Source organism: Mirounga leonina, unplaced genomic scaffold (genome assembly GCF_011800145.1).
Source record: "Mirounga leonina isolate KUSES-001 unplaced genomic scaffold, KU_Mleo_1.0 Mir_276, whole genome shotgun sequence".
NCBI classification, from domain to species: Eukaryota; Metazoa; Chordata; class Mammalia; order Carnivora; family Phocidae; genus Mirounga; species Mirounga leonina.
In genome coordinates, this window is record NW_023270655.1 from 146907 (window position 1) to 168172 (window position 21266).

General features: G+C 43.3%; 1 protein-coding gene across 12 annotated transcripts in view; it reads left to right on the top strand.

Annotated features, from left to right (window-relative positions):
- Window positions 1-21266, top strand: part of OFD1 (OFD1 centriole and centriolar satellite protein) — a 69495-nt gene that overhangs the window by 38191 nt on the left and 10038 nt on the right. For 6 of the 12 annotated variants that reach the window (XM_035029725.1, XM_035029730.1, XM_035029731.1 and 3 more), the window contains 10 exons: window positions 221-410; window positions 1401-1528; window positions 2281-2392; window positions 4030-4608; window positions 5081-5204; window positions 9123-9223; window positions 10482-10592; window positions 13353-13510; window positions 15981-16133; window positions 16680-17015. In XM_035029725.1, coding sequence (XP_034885616.1) covers window positions 221-410; window positions 1401-1528; window positions 2281-2392; window positions 4030-4608; window positions 5081-5204; window positions 9123-9223; window positions 10482-10592; window positions 13353-13510; window positions 15981-16133; window positions 16680-16826 — 1803 coding nt within the window. In that variant the 3' untranslated portion in view covers window positions 16827-17015. The other 6 variants (XR_004683669.1, XR_004683670.1, XM_035029728.1 and 3 more) reach the window with 5 other exon arrangements.

The following is a 21266-nucleotide window of genomic DNA, read 5'->3' on the forward strand; positions in this document are numbered from 1 at the left end:
TGTACACAGTAGCAGTTGGATGAACTTGCCCCTGCCCCAACTCTAGGGCAAAAGACGACTTGTCCTGCGGGAGTTAGGGTCTCGTTGCGGAGAACCAGACTTCTGTCAAGGGGCCTTAATTCAGTCATGATGCCCAGCTCGGGGCGGCCTGCCAGCTTTCACTTAAGCAGTCCTGTAAAGTCACTGTTCAAAGTCACAAGTTTTTCTGTTTCAATTGCAGCTTGAGTTAGAGTCCGTCAGAGCCCAGTCTTTGGCAATAACAAAGCAAAACCATCTGCTGGATGAAAAGGTGAAAGAGATGAGTGACTATTCGCTACTGAAAGAAGAGAAACTGGAGCTTCAGGCACAAAATAAATTACTTAAACAACAACTGGAAGAGACTAGAAACGAAAACTTGCGTCTCCTAAACCGTAGGTGTTTTTTTCTGATTGGCATGGCTTTGTAGCCGCTGTTAACTTAGTACTCTGAAACTGCTTTGTCCTATAAGGGAAGCTTCAATCGGGAAGATTTTATAAAATTAAGATTCTTGAATCGAAGGTACTTTGTTTTTGCTTGCTGCTTCGTAATTGTGTCACTAAGGAAAAAACTTGATTGACTGGATAAATCTGCCCCTCTGGATGGTACCCAGCTCCCCTTGCCCTCTCACTCCTCCGGGCTGGTGGTGCTTGGCCACTGGGGACCCACTCAAGCGCTTGGAGGGAAGAGTGAGGTCGAGGTGATTGTGATCCCTTCTCCATCTCCTCCTTGCGGAGTAGCCCTGGGCTGGCCCTGGGCCTCAGCAAAGCAAGATCCCAGTACCTGGGGGCTCGCGCTTCACCAGCGCCCTGTGCCTGCTCGCTTTCCCCAATTCTGGGAATGCCTCCCTTCCTGAGCCTCCAGGCCTGAGGACTGGTAACAGCGTGGCCCCAGTACTAGCCGAGGGAACTACACCGTCCTTTGCGGTACCCTGTGTAAGTCTCTCTTTATTAAGGGGTCTTGTGATGACCCAAATTGGGGACACCATCTGCTTTCTTTCTGGACCCTGAGTGCCGCTGACAGGTTCACAGGTCGGATTGGACCTAGGGGCAGTCCCTGGCAGGCTTTGACAGAGCATTCTTTCTGTGCCTCTGTGCATAGTAGAGGAGAGAGGCGGGCATTCACGTTAATTTGAGGATTTGAAAGAATTCTTTTACTGGGAGTAGAACTATGAAGAGTGGTAAAGTTTACAGTTATGTGCATTAAATTCTTTTGTTCTGAAATTGGTGATTCAGGACTGCTCTTAGTCCATTCAATAAAACTGGTATTAATTGCGTGCATACAAAGAAAGGGAAGAACCATCTAAAGCTTCTTTAGCTGTTTTTGTTAAGTGAAATGAGAAAACTTCAGGTTGGTAATGACCAGGCTTTTTTTTACCTTCATAGATACAGCTCAGCCATCTCCTGAGCTGGTGGTTTTTCAGAAAGAACTAAAGAAACCCGAACATGCCATCGCATTTGAGCATGAGTTCGAAAGCCACAAGCAGGCTCTGCAAAAACAGCTGCAAAGTGAAGTGAGTATTGCTCTTGGCTCATCCAAGTGTTAGGTCAGTGCACTTTGTGGGTGTGTAAACTTGGCGTGTGTCACACCAGCATAAATCAGATCTATTTGAACATCAGAAATTCCCCCCCATATGCTAATTACTCCCCCAGTATTCTTTCTCATCTGAGAAAATTCTTGAGTGATTGTGACATTATATTCATGATAGTAATAAAATCAAGAGGAAAGTAAACTCTCCTAAACACCTAGTTTTCCTTGATGGTGCCCACTGTTAAAAGTATCTCTTGATTCTCACCCCACAACTTAACAGTATTGACGCTCTCTTTCTCATGTCTGCCTCCTGTCCTGGAGTAGCTGCTGTATGAAAGGAGTAAAGAAGGAAAACTTGTTAGTGTGTTCTGTTGTTTCATAGGTATAAAGCTGCTCAGAATTGGCAAAAAAGAGAAAGAGAATAAGCCGGGTGAGAGAACTGTTCTTTTGAAATAAACTGTGATTTGTTTTTTTTGTTGTTGTTGTTTTAGCATTATTTTTTTTTTTTTTAAAGATTTTATTTATTTATTCATGAGAGACAGAGAGAGAGACAGAGGCAGAGGCAGAGGGAGAAGCAGGCTCCCTGCAGAGCAGGGAGCCCAATGCGGGACTCGATCCCAGGACCCTGGGATCATGACCTGAGCCGAAGGCGGACGCTTAACCGACTGAGCCACCCAGGCGTCCCATACTGATTTGTTTTATGTTCATTTCTTTTCCTTCCCTAAATCTTTTCAGATTGAACATTCTGCACAGCTGAAGGCCCAGATCCTTGATTACAATAACTCCATAAAGAGGTTAACTCTACAGGTTGCCGATTTGAAATTGCAACTGAAACAAACCCAGACAGGTCGGAGACATTTTTAGTGTGTGTGTTTGTGTGTGTGTGTAGCTTCTGATGTTTATGAAAATGTAATGATGACTACTCTGAATTTTTAGTAATTCTCATAGTAGGGGAAGAGCTATACAAATATGTGTCACCTGAGAAGTATAACTTCTATTTCAGGACTACCCACCAGGTCATGCTCTAAAGTGACTTGCTGTCACAGATGCCCCATGGCTCAGGAGAGGTGTGACAGTGACACAGAAGTCCCCAAATTCATCCCGAACCTAGGCTTTGCTTTTTTGTTTGTTACCCCGCCGCTAAGACCAGTTGACTGTTCGGTGGTTTTACGTGTCCCTGGACAGACGTGTACATGTGGCAAGAAGCAGGGCGGCCAGCAAAATGAGTCCCGCTGCTAGCGGAGTCTGGAAACACTCTTTGTTTCGGGTCCCACTTGCGAAGTTCGTTGTTTGCCTTGGGCACGCTCTGTTGAACTTCCTTGGGCCTCCGTGTCCTCACTGTTAATAGGGCTAGGAGTGGCGCTGGGCCGCATGGATGAAGGTGAAGCAAGACGGATGGCAGTACGGTGCCTGGGACACACCCAACACCGAGGAGGTGGTTTCTGCTGTCGTTTTCGTACTGTTTTCATTGCCAAGCCGACGTCTGCCCCTTCCTACTTCATAACAAGGACACTGAAGCTTCCATACCTTCTTTAGCTGCTTGTAGGTGCAAAGCAAGTTCCTCCGTGTTACCAGTTGACATGCTTTCTTGCTTCTTGGTTCTGAACCCTCCTCAGGCCCAGTTATGCTCTGCCCTGGTCAGGCCCTTGTTCGCATCGCCCCACACGAGTTTTCCCTTTACTCATTTCTACTCTTGTTTGCTCTTCACTTTCTCTCAATAAGTCTGTTTGCCAGACTGCCCACAGCTGAAATTCTGGTGACCTCATATCATGAACAATAGTTCAAGAAGGTGGAACCTTTTGAACCCCTGCTTTGCACATGGCGAGCCTCTGTCCGGCAGCGCCATCAGGTGAGGTAGTGGTCCCAGGTACTGGCTCTCCCATCGTGCTCACTGCGTGAGCCAACCTCAGTAGTCTCAGCGCCCCCATCCGTAAAATGGGAGCAGTGCGCGTTCTTAGCCCACAGTGTTGTTGTGACTGCGTGTCTTCCTTCCCTTACCGGAAACTCAGGCCCTGTGCTATGGTTTGTGGATTTTGCCACAGCCCTGGAGGTTCTGGGCAGCATCTTGCAGTGAAACACATTAATTATTTTGTAATCAAATGGATGAATATTCATGCTAGGTGGAATAAGTAAAGATTGTAAATGGGTTTCTATTGGTTCAGGTCAAACTTTTCAACCAAATGAGTTGAGGTCTGGTTGGGCTTTGCCACCAAATAAATTAGGAATATATTTTCGGTTTTCAGAGCTTTTTAGATTGCACAATTGTGCATAATGGATTGTGAAATAATATCACGCGTTATGAAAGGTACATATAACCTCTTGATAAATGTTAATAATTACTGTCATGACTGCAGCTTCCAAAACTAATGTGCAAGTTAGGCCTTAATACTTCTTTCCTTTTTCAAAAGTCGTGATCTCGATCTATTTTAACTCTCTTCTCCACCTTTTCTGTCATTTCTCACGTGGTCTTCTTGTAACCTGCAGCGCTCGAGGATGAAGTGCACCGCAACGCGAAGCAGTCTCTGATCGATCGTTCCATCAGTGGCCTACTGAGTGGCAAGATGGTGGTGCCTTGTAATGGGGATATAAGCGGGGATTTCTTGAAAAATCCTCTCGACCAGGAAAGGCTGATGGCGGTTATACCAAGGATCATAAATTATCCAAATGCGAGCACGGAGAGTAGTTCCCCTGATTCTGACCTTGAGTTTGTAGTCAATACCAAGGCAAGGGTGAAAGAGCTAGAGCAAGAGGCCGAACGTTTGGAGAAAGCTTTCCGAAATTACCATCGAAGACTTAGTCAGCTCCCCGCTAAAAGCCCTTTAGCAGCCAACAGCCCGCCACCCCTGCACTTGCTAGGGACACTCAAAAGCATCACTTCGAGTTCACCCCAAAGACGCACTTGTGCCGAGGACAGAGTTGTCTCTGAGCAGCCTCTGGTGGGCACCCCTGAAGAGGACAAGAGCAGCGCCTCGCGGCCACGCAGGAGCACCGCCTCCAGACGCCTCTCTTCCACTCCCGTTCCCAAAGCAAAAAGGAGCCTCGACAGTGAAATGTATCTGGAAGGTGAGCTGCTGCCGAGAGGGTTGCAGGACGCTCTGGATTGGGAAGGGTCTGGTCCTGGGAGGGCCTCTTCCCCGAGTAAGAGCGCAGCTCGGGATGGCAGGAAGGAGTGGGAGCTGAGCCCGGAAACGCCTGAGCCCAGGCACTTGGGTCCTCTCTCTCGATCTGCCTTTCCCGGTTAACAGTGGCATCTCCCCCATGTCGCGGGGGTGGGGTAATGTCCTGTTCTAGCAACTTCCTGGGCATGCAGACAGGTGCAGAGTGACGGCTTTCCCTTTACCGCTGGTTAGTTGTATATGTTTGAGTTACTACTGCAGTTTCGTTGAGGGGCTTGAATCGTTAGCTTTGTAGATCATTTATGCATCATACTCAGCTGTTTACAAGGATAATAGAATTCATTGTCAGAGTAATAGAACTGTTTGGAAACCATGTTGCTGTCTTCTTGCAATTTTTAAATAGGCCTTCTGCCCCTTAGGTCTGGACCGATCCCACGCTGCTGGCCCCAGTCCTTGTCCCAACAGAACACCCCGGCCTTCACCTGCTGAGTCCAGGCACAGCCCTTCCCTCCACCCGCTGCCCAGCTCTCCAGAGCAGGCCAGGTAACACCGCCTTCCGCTCAGCCTCTGCCCAGTCCGCTGAGCTGCACAGGGTCTCAGCCTGGACTCGTTTGGGCTTTCTGTGGCAGTATAGAGTTGGTAATCAGATTGTAAGATGATGTGTGATCTTTGAGAATCATCTAAGTTACCTGGAGCGGGAGTGGGGAAGAACATTCCTTTTAGCAAAGTGGTTTCTACTTCTTTGCTAAACTTGGTGTGTAGAATCTACACTGTGGTATCAGTAAACATTTTCGTACTTCAAAAATAGACTTGGTTAACGAAGGTAAAACAAATTGTCCAAAATCTGGGAAAACAAATTCAGTTTGAGCTTAAGACAATTTCACACATCACTAAAAAGTCATATAAAAATATTTTGGCATTTAACTATAAACAAACAGGTTCCAGCTTTTTTTTGTACTTGAGTATAGTTGATACACGATGTTAGATTAGTTTCAGGTACACAGCATAGTGATTTGACTCCATACGTCATTCTGTGCTCCCCACAACTGTAGCCCCCATCTGTCACTGTACAACCCTATTGCACGGCCATTGACCGTAGTCCCTGTGCTGTATCTTTTATTCCCATGGCTTATTCGTTTCATAAGTGGAAACCCATACCTCCCCCTCCCCTTTACCCATTTTGCTCATCCCTCGGCCCCCTTCCCTCTGGCCATCATCACTTTGTTCTTTTTGTATTGATAGCTCTGATTCTGCTTTTTGTTTATTCATTTGTTGTTTTTTTTTTAAGATCTTATTTATTTCAGAGACAGTGCACACGAGTGGGGGGAGGGGCAGAGGGCGAGAGAATCTCAAGCAGACCCTGCGCTGGGTGCAGAGCCCGACACAGGCCTCCATCTTACAACTGTGAGATCATGGGCTGAGCCGAAATCAAGAGTCAGATGCTTAACTGCCTGAGCCATCCAGGGGCCTCTGTTTGTTCATTTGTTTTTTAGACTCCACATGTAAATGAAATTACATGGTGTCTGTCTTTCTCAGTCTGATTTATTTCGCTTAGCATAATACTCTCTAGGTCCATCTGTGTTGTTGCAGGTGGCAAAAATCTCATCCTTTTTTATGGCTGAGTAATATCCTGTTATGTATAGATATATATACACCACATTTTCTTTATCCATTCACCGATTGATGGGTATTTGGGTTGCTTCCATATCTAGGCTATTTTAAATAATGCTGCTGTAAACATAAGGGTGCATGTATCTTTTTAAATTAGTGTTTTCATTTTCTTTTCATAAATACCCAGTAGTGAAATTACTGGATCATATGGTATTTCTGTTTTTAATTTTTTGAGGAACCTCCATACTGTCCACAGTGGCTGCGCCAGTTTGCATTCCCACCAATAGTGCGCGAAGGTTCCTTCTCCACGTCCTCGCCAACACTTGTTGCTTCTTGTCTTTTTGGTTATAGCCATTCTGACAGGTGTCAGGTGATACCTCATTGTGGCTTTAATTTGCATTTTCCTTATGAGTGATGTTGAGCCTCTTTTCATGTGTGTTGGTCATCTGTAGGTCTTTGGAAAAATGTCTATTCAGGTTCTCTGGCCATTTTATTAATTTTTTTAGAGATTTTATTTATTTGACACAGAGCACAAGCAGGGGGAGCAGCAGAGGGAGAGGGAGAAGCAGGCTTCCCGCGGAGCAGGGAGCCCGACGTGGGGCTCGATCCCAGGACCCTGGGATCATGACCTGAGTTGAAGGCAGACGCTTAACCGACTGAGCCACCCAGGCACCCCTCTCTGGCCATTTTAATCAGATTATTTGTATTATTGGTGTTGAGTTGTATAAATTCTTTACATATTTTAGATTTTAACCTCTTATGGGATCTATCATTTACAAATATCTTCTCCCATTCAGTAGGTTGCCTTTTCATTTTGTGATGGTTTCTTTTTGCTGTGCAAAAGCTTTTTATTTTTATGTAGTCCCAATAGTTTAATTTTGTTTTGTTTCTCTTGCATCAGGAGACCTATCTAGGAAAATGTTGCCAAGGCTGATGTAAGAGAAATTACTGCCTGTGCTCTCTTCCAGGATTTCTGTGGATTCAGGTCTCACATTTAGGTCTTTAACCCTTTTGAGTTTATTCTTGTGTATGGTGTAAGGAAGTGGTCTAATTTCATTGTTTTGCATGTAGCTGTCCAGTTTTCCCAAGACCATTTATTGAAGAGACTGTCCTTTCCCCAGGGTATATTCTTGCCTCCTTTCTTGTAGATTAATTGACCACATCAGTGTGGGTTTATTTCTGGACTCTCAGTTCTGTTCCACTGATCTTTATGTCTGGTTTTGTGCCAGTACCATACCATTTTGATTTCTGGAATTGCAGTATATCTTGAAATCTGGAATTGTGCTACTTCAGCTTTGTTCTTCTTCCTCAAGATTGCTTTGGCTATTTGGGGGTCTTTTGTGGTTCCATACACATTTTAAGTATTACTTGTTCTAGTTCTGTGAAAAATGCTGTTGGTATTTTGATGGGGATTGCATTGAATCTGTCAATTGCTTTGGGTAGCAGGGACATATTAATAGTATTATTTCTTCCAATCCATGAGCATGGAATATCTTGCAATTTGTGTCATCTTCAGTTTTCTTTTATCAGCGTTCTCAGTACAGGTCTTGTAGCTCCTTAGTTAAACTTATTTCTAGGTATTATTTTTGGTGCAACTGTAAATGGAATTGTTTTCTTAATTTCTCTTTCTGCTACTTCATTATTAGTGTGTAGAAACGCAACTGATTTCTGGGTATGAATTTTCTATCCTGCGACTTCCCTGAATCCATTTATTCTAATAGTTTTTTGGTGGCGTCTTTAGGATTTTTTATGTATAGGATCATGTCATCTGCAGATGGGGACAGTTTACTTCTTCTTTTCCAATATGGATGCCTTTTACCTCTTGTCTGATTGCTGTGGCTAGGACTTCCAGTACTATGTTGAATAAAAGTGGCAAGAGTGGACATCCTTGTCTTGTTCCCGATCTTATAAGGTTCCAATTTGTAGATCATTGAAATAAATTCTAAATTGGTAGTGGGTCCTGGGATATGATTGCTAAAGCAGGAGGGAGTGGATGTGTTTAGGAGCTCAGCAGTGGGTTGTCCAGTCTGGGATTTGAGTCACATGTGGAACCACTGTTTGTGCCTGGTCCCCATGGCTGGAGACTCTGACTCCTTAGTTCTGGGCTCCAGCCTGGGCTTCTGCATGTTGATTCCATTACGCTATACAGAGTTGAAAACTGCCACATGTGCCTGTTACGATCCTAAAGACTAATGGTTTTTTTTATATCATTCTTTGTTGTAATAAAGCCAGGAAGAAAGATAAGATGCATGTGCTGAGTTAGGGCCCTTTGATGTACATGGGGCTTGTAGTATAACCTCTCCTGCTGACAGTGTGCTAAGGGGTGTGCAGAATTCGTTTTTATCTTTTCTTTTTTTAAAGATTTTATTTATTTGACAGAGACACAGCGAGAGAGGCAACACAAGCAGGGGGAGTGGGAGAGGGAGAAGCAGGCTTCCCAGGGAGCAGGGAGCCCGATGTAGGGCTCGATCCCAGGACCCTGGAATCATGACCTGAGCCGAAGGCAGACGCTTAATGACTGAGCCACCCAGAATTCGGTTTTTTCAGAAATGTTTTCTGGTTCTTGAAAAAGTCAGCTCCTTCTAGGAACAATGTGGGAATGATGGCAGTACCTATCTCACGGCATGTGGTGGTATGAGGAGTCACCGAGCGAACAGCTTAGAGGGATGCCTGGTGCATGGAAGGTGCCCCCTGCAGTGTAGATGCAGTGTAGCTCTATTCTTCGTGAGCCCAAGAAAAACTGCTTTTTGAAGGCATTTTCTTGAGTCCCAAAAGGTTTTCATTGCCCTGTGCTCTTGGGTTTTACGTTCCTACAACTTGACATTCTTGAATTTTATTCTTCCAATCCAGTCTTTATCAAAGACAAATGGAACTTCAGGAAAAAAGTGAATTTTCAAATCCGGGCAAGCTACCTTTTAAGGACAATGAGGATTTTGAATCATCTTTTGAATGTAAGTTCAAATATGAATACTGGTTTTTATAAGCTCAAAATGTAGAAAGCTTAGTTTTGGTGAAACATATTCATTGTCGTGAAAAGCAAAGAAGTTACAGATTAGGATATTTTTATTTTGTTTTTGTTGTTTTAAAAGATTTTATTTATTTGACAGCCAGAGACACAGCGAGAGAGGGAACACAAGCAGGGGGAGTGGGAGAGGGAGAAGCAGGCTTCCCACAGAGCAGGGAGCCCGATGCGGGGCTGGATCCCAGGACCCTGGGATCATGACCCAAGCCAAAGGCAGATGCTTAACGACTGAGCCACCCAGGCACCCCAGGACATGTTTATTTTGTGATAAAAGCACCCCAGGACATTTTTATTCTGTGATAAAAGCACAAATACAGATATATTGCCTCATTTTTATATCACGAAGATTTTCAGGGGTGCGTTCTGAGTTCCATTTATTAAGCATTTGAGGATAGCTCACAATTTCAAAGTTGGAGCTGAGCCTGTAAGTGAATCCTTAACTCAGTTTACAAAGTTTGGGATTGCCTCAGATTTAAAATAAGTGATTTTTAAAAATTCTTTTTTCCCTTTTACAGAACAGGAGTATGCTGTTATTTTTATTTAAAGTATACTGATTCCATTGACTGCCTAAGATTTAGAAAGCCCATTTTTTAAATTAAAAAATGGAGGTAAAATAATACAAGCTTGCGAGTCTAGAATTGGTGCCCGGCTGTGGCCCTGCCTAGAGCCCACTGCTTAACTACAAAATAGAGCTGTAGCGCGGGTCATCCCCGCAGCTCTGTCCACCTTGGAGGTCTTCATATTTGTACATAACCTGCCATTTTGCTTCGTGAGCTTCATGGCGAGTGTGAAAGCATCATGTTTTGAACATTTCACTGATAAGGCTTAGTAAATCTTTCAAAATCCTTTTGACTAAGTTTGTTAAATCATTGATTTCAAATAGAATTCAAGTGATTATCAGCAAGCCAGGTGAATTCTTTCACTCAGTTGATATTTTCTTTTGGGTAACCAATGAGATTTTATAAAGGCATCTAATTCTTGAAAGCAGAAGAACACTGGGAGAAGTGAATACCATGGTCAGGCGGCTCCGATGTAGACTTCTAGAGTCCTCGAGACAAAGAGCTGGCCCAGTTGTTTTGGCCAAAACGCGCATGCTTCACCATGAGTTCTCCCGACACTGCGCTGCACCCCCTTCTCTTGCCCTCATTCCTGAGGACGCACGGGACACTTGTTTGCACCTCGTGTAGTTGCAGGGAGCGCAGCGAGGCCGTTTGAAGCGGATGGCCTCCGTTCTGCCGGCGACATGCCTCATGTGGATGCGGCTGCGGCTGCCAGACCTATGTCCTGTCACTACCCGAGTAAGTTTTCCTGTGTTTTAGTAAACAAAATAGATTAACGAATTAGTAATATTGAATCTTATTTCGTTTCATTTTCTATTTGCTTCCTCCATGCCTTAAGAAAGTAGGATAAGCAAAACCTTTATATATTTCAGTCTTCAGAAAAGCTGGTGACGTTGCAGGAAACTGGTCATGAGACTTGTCTTGCGGGCTCATCTTGTCTTTCCTTTGCCGCCTCCAGATGACCCACTTCCCTCCCCCGGGTGGAAGAAAGGTGTAGCGGGGAGATTGGAGCTTTGCTCCAGGGCTCAGCCAACAGCCAGGTCCTTTTCTTCTTGGACCTAAGTGTTGAAGCCCCAAAGTTGAAAGGAAATGCTTCGAGTAAAACCACCTATTAGTCCTTTCCAAACATTGCGAGGACGTCATCCCTAAAAGCTATGCAAAGCCTCTTAGAAACAGTTTCTTGGTTTAAGGCACAGTTGGGAATATGAGCAATCCCTGAAAGAAGCAGGAGACTGAGAGGGTTGATTTTTGCTGATTCCGGAGTAAATCATTCTGGAAAGCACTCCTTCACTGAGGCCTGATCAAGAGCCTTTTCTCTGCTGGGCACTTTCCTCGTGGCTGGGCATACAGCAGTGTACCAACCCAGGCCCCTGCTTCATGGAGCTTCTAGTAGGAGAATTGGACAGTCGGCAGGCCGTCATCGAGGACCTCCAGTGGGATAGATACCGATAGGGACCGTGGCGCCGGAGAGCAGATCTGATGGGCAGCCGTTTGGCAGAGATCTGAGTGAGTAGGGAAGTAAAATAACGTAATAGGATAAGGGAAAGCAGCTGAGCAGACAGGTGTTCTGTTTCTGACACATAACATAGATTATGGTGAATGGCCTTTTAAATGACTATTAAATAGTGTGGTTACCTTTTAGTCATTGAGAAAGTCTCTTATATTTGTTGTTTCACCTCTTCATCTGGGTGCAAAGGGAAATGAAAAAGCCCCAGGCTTGATGCCTTTGTGTCAGTGGAAACACTTCTTTTCTTTGTTCTTAATGTCCAAGGCGGTTTCGGTACTCCACTCTGCTGAGTACACTGGACTGAAGCAGCCCTTTTCATGTGTTTAAATTCGCTCCCAAACTGCATTCCTACTGTGACGTTGCTACTCCATGGGGGAGCCTGATAGACCGAGGAGGAAGCCTCCTTGCCCCAGCAGGCAGGACACTGCGTCGCTGCCTATGGAAATGGTCAGCGCCTCCTGTGGTATTAGAATTTCCTGACCAGGATTAAGAGAAGACTGTTGCTCCTGTCCCGTCAGTAAAGCTGACTTTCTGCTAGTGACTTAGGACACGGCATGGCAATGAGGTTTGAAGTCCCGTGGTGAACCTGTGAATTTGTTGTTTCTTAGCATTGCTGGGGAAAGTTGAGGTTATAGGCGAGAGCTGGAGGAGAAAAAGGTCAGCACAGTCATCTGTGGAATTGAGATTGAATTCAGCATGTGAGGCGTGCGGACCTGTGTTGCAAGCTTAGGGAACAAACGATTAAAACATGGTCCTTGGCCAGAAGGAGCAGAAGTAGGGAGACAGATGCCTATGGGTTGTGACAAGGCAGGTACAAAGCACTGTGTGAATAAGGTGCTGGAGTGGCCAGTTGTCACGTTAGGAATAAGGAGGACCTCCCAGAGGAGGTGGCTTTTAAGTGAGGGCTTGCATAGGAGGTAAGGTTGTGGGGGAAGAAGGGAGCATGTCAGGTTAAGGAGGCCGTGAAAGCAAGGGCATGGCGCAAGGCTGATGCAGCTGTGCTCAGCCACCAGTGAGCGAGCTGCTCTATAGATGGAATGTTTCGGATGTGAAAGTTACGGTGATAGAGGAAGTCAGTCTGGAAAGAAAAAGGCAGATTGTCAGCCTAAACCACTGTGGGTTAGGAGTCCCCCAGAGCAGACAGCGTGCAGAGCAGATCCAGGAAGTGACTGGTGCTCACAAATGTGAAGGTGGGTTGCTTGAAGGCAGAGACGAGTGTCCTGGAGGGCATTGACTAGGTGATTGCCGCCACCCAGGTAAATGGTGATAAGGACCCTCAGTGCAGCAGGAGGAAAAAAAACCTCTAAGCCCTGGTGGCTGAGTGGACATAGCATGGAAAGAGCATGATTAAAGGGACAGGAATGATGAGTTCAGGTATGAAGCCAGGGCTCTGGGGTCTCCATGTGCTGATGGCAGGAAGCCTGTTAGAAACCAGGGAGTGAGGAAACAGGTCGGGCCTAGAGAAGGAGGTATGGGAAGGGTCAGGGATCAGCCTGGAGGAGGTGGGCAGCAGCAGCGAGCTGGCTAGAATGGGGGGGTGGGGGGGTGGAGGGCGTCTTGTCTGGGGCAGGAGAGACTGGGACGCCTGCACAGGAGCAAGGGGAAGAGCTGGGAAAGTGCTGTGTAAATGAAGAGGGACTGACGGTTAAGTCTGAGTCCTAAAGCTGGGGGCAGCCTCCTAACCAAATGCAGGGCTTGCCTTGGGAAGGGCGGAGGTGAGCAAAGAGCGTAAGAAGCTGCGATTGTGGGGGCGTGAGAGGCAGTTGTAGTCATCGTATTAAGAATGACTTGCCTTCATCTTAGCAAAGTAAAAGGCAGGGCGCAGGGCTAGGAGTGGGTTTGGGGGCTTGAAGGTGGAGCAGGTCAAGAGTCCTCTAAGAACCAAGCAGAGTCTTCCTGAGTCTTGGCAAGGGCCCCTGCAAAGCACTCATGCATATATTTGAAAAATCCGATGCTGGAAACTACGTGCCTTTTCTTTTCTGTCCTGTTAGGCGTAGATCAGAAACAAATGGGAGAACAGAAGGAAGAAGAAAAAATATGGGAAGAGCACATGAAAGACCGCAGGCAGAGAGAAGAAAGAAGGCAGAATGAACGGCAAGAGGCTTTAGAAAGGGAACGAAGAGAACTAGAAAAATTGGATCAAGAGCGGGTAATGCTAAGTACACGCAAATTCCCTTTGCTGCTTTTCCCTTGGTACACCTCCTGTAAGTACCTTGTTCTCAGGGACATGAGTCCTTCATGTGTCCTGAAGTCGTAGGAGTGGCAGATAACTTTGGTTTGTTTTTTTTAACCATACAACTTATTATAGTATTATTGACTGTATTCCCTATGCAGTACTTCAAATTGCTGTAACTTACATATTTTATGACTGGAAGTTTGTACCTCTTAATCCCCTTTATCTATTTCCCCTATCCCCCTACTCACCTCCTCCCTGGCAACCACCAGTTTGTTCTCCATATTTGAGTCTGGGTGTTTTGGGTTTGTTGTTTCTTTATTCATTTGTTTTGTTCTCTAGATTCCACATGGAAGTGAAATCATATGGTATTTGTCTTTCTCTGACTTATTTCACTTAGCATAATATCCTCTAGGTCCATCGTGTTGTCACAGATGGCAAGATCTCATCCTTTTTATGGCTGAGTAATAGTTCATTGTGTATATATACCACCTCTTTATCCATTCATCTATGGATGGACACTTGGGCTTCTTCTGTATCTTGGATATTGTAAATAATGCAGTAAACATAGGGGGGCGTGTATCTTTTCAAATTAGTGTTTTTGTTTTCTTTGGGTAAATACCCAGTAGTGGAATTACTGGATCATATGGTAATTCTACTTTTAATTTTTTGAGGAACCTCCATACTGTCCTCCACAGTGGCTGCCCGGTTTGCATTTCTTTTTCTCCACATCCTTGCCAACACTTGTTGTCTTTTTGATTTTAGCCATTCTGACAGGTGTGAAGTGATAGCTCATTGTAGTTTTGATTTGTATTTCCCTGATGATGAGTGATGATGAGCATCTTTTCATGTGTCAGTTGGCCATCTGAATGTCTTTGGAGAAATGTCTATTCAGGTCCTCTGCCCATTTTTAATTGGATTGTTTGGGTTTTTTGGTGTTGTGTAAGTTCTTTATATATTTGAGTATTAACCCCTCATTGCATATATCATTTGCAAATATCTCCCATTCAACATGTTTTTTTGTTTTGTTGATGGTTTCCTTCACTGTGCTGAAGCTTTTTATCTTGATGTAGTCCCACTAGGTTTTTGGGATTTTTTGTTTGTTTTTTGTTGTTATTGTTTGCTTTTGTTGCCGTTGTCTCAGAAGACATATCTAGAAAAATGTTGCTAAGGCAAATGTGAGAGAAGTTACTGCTTGTGTTCTCTTCTAGGATTCCTATGGTTTCAGGTTGCACATTTAGGTCTTTAATCTATTTTGAGTGTATTTTTGTTTAAGAAAGTGGCCCAGTTTTCCCAGCACCAGTTTTTGAAGAGATTGTCTTTTCCCTGTTGTGTATTCTTGCCTCCTTTGTCGTAGATCAATTGACCATATAAGCATGGGTTTACTTCTGGGCTCTCCATTCTGTTCCACTGATCTATGTGTCTGTTTTTGTGCCAGTACCAGACTGTTTGGATTATTATAGCTTTGTAGTATATCTTGAAATCTGGCATTATGATACCTTCAGCTTTGTTCTTCTTTTTCAAGATTGTTTTGGCTATTTGGGTCTTTTGAGGTTCCATACAAATTTTAGTAGTATTAAATTTAGTATTAAAAGCCTGCTGTAGGCATCCCAGTCTTCTTTGCTTCAGAGCACTGAGAAAGGCTATGTATAACATAGACCTTAGGAGTTTAGCAACAAAGAGGAGCTTTTGCAAGCTCATTTGCGTTCTCATCTGGTCCTGGAAACAAGCTGTAAAGGAGGTGGGCTTGGCTTTGCTTTGCTATAGGTCTTCCCTTTTTAAATGGTTTTTTTTTTTAAGATTTATTTTTTGACAGAGACACAGCCAGAGAGGGAACACAAGCAGGGGGAGTGGGAGAGGGAGAAGCGGGCTTCCTGTGGAGCAGGGTGCCCGACACGGGGCTTGATCCCAGGACCCTGGGATCATGACCTGAGCCGAACGCAGACACTTAACGACTGAGCCACCCAGGCACCCCTTTAAATGGGGTTTAAAGAAGACTTCCAAGGTCAGCTAGCTGGGATTAGAGTAACCCCAGGGAAGTGACTGCTGGTCAGCCATGGCTTCGAGGGCCTCCCCTGCCCTCCTCCTCCCTCTGATTCTCTTTTGGCCTTCTAGGTCCTGATTCTGGTCCTAGGTGCATGGGTTACTCTGGCCACTTCACAGACCTGCTGAGTCTTACCGAAATTCATCTTCCATATGGATGTTCCTTGGACTCCTGGTTAATTTGGTTTAAAGCACAGGCCACTTGAGGCAAATTAATTCCTTCCTTCATTGAGATACCTGTTTGTCTCCCTTTGGTAGCAATGACTTCAGTTAAAGAAACAGTTGTTTGGCATGCAGGTTGTACTTAAAGGACCAGGATTATGTTTCTATGCCTTTTTAAACACTTACAAGTTGTTTTAATGTACTTGTGTATTTCCTATGTTGGCACCTGTCTATTCCATAGAGGATGATTGAAGAATCATTGAAGATTGAAATGGAAAAAGAATTAGAAATGAGTGTTGAAGAAACGAAAGGCAAATCTGTTTGTGGTGAAAATCCTTTAGAGAAATACATGAAAATTATTCAGCGGGATCAAGACCAGGAGACGGCAGATAAGGTGCTGATGCTGTGGCCCGGCCTTCTGTGGAGGGTGTTGCCGAGGGATGCTTTGGTTTGTTAGAAAGCTGTAGGACCCAAATCTGCCTTCTCCATTGGAGACAAAAAGGTAGAAGCATAGAAAATCCACAATTCACATAGAGCCCTGAGTCTTTTTGATACATGACACTCTTGACAAAATTTCATCGCTTTGCTTGGGGAAAGATTGACGAGGTTTTGATTTGTCAACTTTTATAAAAATTAGGATGTCTCTCATTTTAAGAACAAGAAAGAAATGTAATGAAAGGTCTGTTCATGAATAATGAATGCATTAGTACCATCTGAAACATTGATGTTTTACTTCAGTCTCACACACTGTGGGTGTTGAGAATGGGTACCAGGTAGTTTATTTTGATGGGCTTGCTGAATTTCAAGTTGAAAAGTCACCTCTTTTTTAGACTCTTTTAAGTTGCATATATCTCTCAAATTAGTCCTTAGAGAAATCAAAATGTTGAATAAAACTGATACATAATGTAATTTCAAGATTCTTTTTCCCTCTTTGTATCAGAGTTCAAAGGTTGGCAGAGAAGCCTCAGAAGTGGACACAGTGCCATCGAGTGACAAAGACGAGAGGTATGGTTTCCTCAATATGGTGTTCCTGCACAGACCATTAAGTTGCTGGTGTGTCAGCCAAGGGAAACGTTCAGATATTTGAGTCTCCCTGTAAGAAATTAGTGAAACAATCAAAATTAGGGACTTCAAAAAAAAATCTGTTGCATTTTTTAATTTGTAAAATTGCTTAAGCAAGGGCAGAAACCCCACAGAGTAAGAATGTGAACATCATAAAGATCCGTGAATGAACTTGACAAGAATTTAATAAATTAAAATTGTTTTTATCTTTCCCTAATTTAGTTTCACGGGCTTTTCTCATGAAGAAACAGATGACTTTTGGTAACCATGTTTGCTGTCCAGCATCTTACCCATATAATGTAACTAAAGGCCTATGAATTCTCTGTAACAAGACAAAATTCTCAATAAAAATTTTATGTGTAATCCCATGCAATTTTGTTTTTCATAATTTTATTTGGTATCATAGTATATAAACCAAAAATCATCTAGTCAAGTAACACCTCTTTAGAATTTCTCCTTTTTAGGCTTTGCATGACACTAGAATGAGTTTTGTTCCTCCCCATTTTTGTCAGAGGTTATATTTATTCGAAAACTTCTTGCTCAAGTTCCAGGCCTACATATTGGAAGTTTCAGCTATGTTCCTTTCCTCTCCAGAGCTGGGCTACCCCCTGTCAAATAGGAGGCCATCTTCCCCAACACTCGCCGTCTGATCTGTCCCTGAAAATAAGGACACAGGCCTTTCCGTCCCAGGTGTTAGAAATAATACAGCATCACCTCTGGTCTTTACTTTTCACATCTTTTTCTTGAGAATGAACACAACCCATTCTTAGATGGTGATAAAAAGAGAAAGTAACACTTACTGAGCACTTTCTGTGTACCAGGTACAATTTTAAACCTTTATATGTATGAACTCACTTAATTCTTACATCATCCATATGAAGCCTGTGTACTATGACTATCCACGTTTTATGGATGAGGAATGCGAGGCACAGAGAGGTTGGTGACTTGATCAGGGTCTCATAGCCATCAAGTTGCAGAGCCAGGATGTACATACCCTGGCGGGAGACCAGTGCTGCCTCCAAGCTGGGCTGTTCTGGAGCTGCCCCTGTGGAAGACATCCCACAACTTGCAGTGGGTCGCCCATTGCATATCCCTTTCCAGAGTGACCTTTAGAAACCACACAGTGAACAAATAGGATAATTGCACTCCAGTGCAGCACCTGCAGAACTTCCAGAAAGGGAGGAAGAAACCCATTTGCTGTTGTTCCCCTTTCTTCATCTTTGCACACCTGTACCTCACAGTCCAGCGTCTTGTGTGTGGGAGCATCTTGGAAAAGTTCTTTAATGACGTTGCCGGTATGGTCACCAGAAAGTGCACACAGAACGGCCCTGAGGGTGACCACCCACCCAGTTTGCCTGGACAGTGCTAACCCATGGTCCCCCAGCTCCTAACATGGGATGGCTTTGTCTGGTCTGTCTTTTCAGTGAGGTCCCAGAGATCATTTCCCTGTACAAATACAGACTGGGTTGAGTTGGTTTTGCCAGTGATACTTACTAGGTCACTGAATTCTAACAAAGTGGGAAGGCGATTTTTTTGTATTTGTTACTGCTTAGGCTTCTAAGGAGTTTCTCATTGAAGTATACCTTTGAAAGTCATTGAAGAAATAAGTTGTCTAGGCATCATCATTATCACACTTAGCACATCAAACGTCAAGTCCTGTTGCCACCAAGAACTTGGCATCTTCTCTTTCAACACCACCTCATAACGTCTTTTTTTCTTCCAGCTTTCAGATAAAACTGACATATAACGTTGTGTGCATTTAAGGCATAGAACGTGTTGATGTGGTGCACGTACATGTTGCAAAATGATGACCACCACAGCATTAGCAAACACCTGCATCATGTCACAAAATCACCACTTACGGGTAAGAACTTAGCAACTTTCAAGTATGAGACAATATTATTCACTGTAATCACTATGCTGTACATGAGATTTTCTGAATTTACTCTGCTTGTAACTGGAAGTGTGTGCTCTTTGACCAACACCTCTTCCCCACTCCCCAGCTCCTGGTAACCACCAGTTTAGTCTGTTTCTAGTTCACCTTTTTAAGATTTCCTGTGTAAGTGAGAACATACAGTATTTGTATTTCTCTGCCTTATTTCACTTAGCATTATGCCCTCAAAGTATTGTTGCAAAGAGCAGGATGCCTTCTTTCTCATGGCTCAATAATATTCCATTGTGTAGGTGGTGTGTATGTATATATACTATATATACCACATCATCTTTACTAATCCATCCCTCCTTGATGGTCACTTAAGTTTCCAGAGCTTGACTATTGTGAATAATACTGCAGTGAACATGGCAGTCCAGATAGTTCTTCAAGAACCTGTTCTCATTTCCTTTGGTTAAGTACCCAGAAGTGGGATTGCTGGATCATGGGGTACTTCTACTTTTTAATTTTTTGAGGAAACTCCATACTCTTAACCACAGTGGCTGCACCAATTTATATTCCCACCAACAGTGCACAACCTCACCAACACTTGTTATCTCTTTTCTTTTTGATGGTTACCATCCTAACTGGTGTGACATGATGTCTCATTGTGGTTTTGATTTGCATTTCACTGACGATTAGTGATGTTGAGCACCTTTTCACGTACCTGTATGCTGTCTTTGGAAAAATGTCTGTTCAGGGGCGCCTGGCAAGCTCAGTCAGTGGAGCATGTGACTCTTGATCTCAGAGTTGTAAGTTCAAGCCCCAGATTGGGTGTTAGAGATTACTTAAATAAGTAAAATCTTAAAAAAAAAAAAAAAAAAAAAAGTTCCTCTGTCGATTTTTCAAATTGGAATGTTTTTTGCTCTTCAGTCATATGAGTTCTTTATATATTTTGGATATTAACCCTTTATCAGATACATGGTTTGCAAATACTTTCTTCCACTTGGACAGGTTGCCTTTTCACTTTGTTGATGGTGCCCTTTGCTGTGCAGAAGATTTTTAATTTGATGTAATCTCACTTGTTTATCTTTGCTTTTGTTGCCTTTCATTCTTGTGTCAAATCCAAAAAATCATTGCCAAGACTGATGCCAAAGAGCTTACCCGCTATGTTATCGCCCAGGAATTTTACAGTTCAGGTCTTATGTTCAAGTCTTTAATCCATTTGGAATTGCTTTTTATGTGTGGTATAAGGTAGGGATCCAGTTTCATTCTTTTGTATGTGCCTATTCAGTTTTCCTAATACCATTTATTGTAGTCTCTTCCCCTTTCCTCTATATATCCTTGTATATTCTTGGCCCATCTGTTGTAAATTAACTGATCATATATGAATGCGTTTATTTCTGGGCTCTCTTATAGTGTTTCAGAACACTCATGATCTAGGTGTCTGTTTTTATACCAGTACCACACTATTTTCATTATTATAGCTTTGTACTATAGTTTGAAATCTGGAAGTGTGATGCTTCCAGCTGAGTTCATTCTTAAGATTGCTTTAGCTATTTGGAGTTTTATTTTATTTTGTGGTTTCATACAAATTTTATGATCTTTATATTTCTGTGAAAGAATGCTTTGGGAATTTTGACAGGGATTGCATTAAATAGGTCAATCACTTTGGGGAGTATGAACATTTTAACAATATTCTTCCAGTCCACGAACATGGAATATCTTTCCATTTATTTGTATCTTCAGTTTCTTCAACGTCTTATGGTTTTCAGATCTTTCATTGCTTTGGTTAAATTTTTTCCTAAGTATTCTTTTTGATGCTATTGTAAATGGTCCTGTTTTCTTAACTTCTTTTCTGATGCTTCATTATGAGTGTATAGAAACACAACTGATTTCTGTATATTGATTTTCCATCCTGCAGCTTTACTGAATTCATTTCTTGGTTTTAATGGCATTTTAGTAAATCTTTAGGGTTTTCTATATATAATATGTCATCTGCAGATAGATACCATTTTACCACTACTTTTTGATTTGGACAGCTTTTCTCTTCCTTGTCTAATTGCTCTGGCTTGGTCTTCAAGTACTGTGTTGAATAAAAGTGTCAAGAGTAAGCATTCTTGGGGCGCCTGGGTGGCTCAGTCCTTAAGCGTCTGCCTTCGGCTCAGGTCACGATCCCAGGGTCCTGGGATCGAGCCCCACATCAGGCTCCCTGCTCCGCGGGATGCCTGCTTCTCCCTCTCCCACTCCCCCTGCTTGTGTTCCTGCTCTTTCTGTGTCTCTCTCTGTCAAATAAATAAATAAAATCTTTAAAAAAAGAAAGAGAGTAAGCATTCTTGTCTTGTTCCTGATCTTAAAGGAAAAACTTTCAGCTTTCCGTTGGTGAGTGTATTAGCTGTAGGCTTGTTGTATATGGCCTTTATTGTGTTGAGACATGTTCCCTCTATACTCAGTTTGCTGAGAGTTTTTATCATGAAAGGATGTTGAATTTGTGAAATGCATTTTCTGCATCTAATGGAATGATTATATGATTTTTATCCTTCATTTTGTTAATGTGTTGTAGAACATGGATTGACTTCCAGATCCTTGAATCCT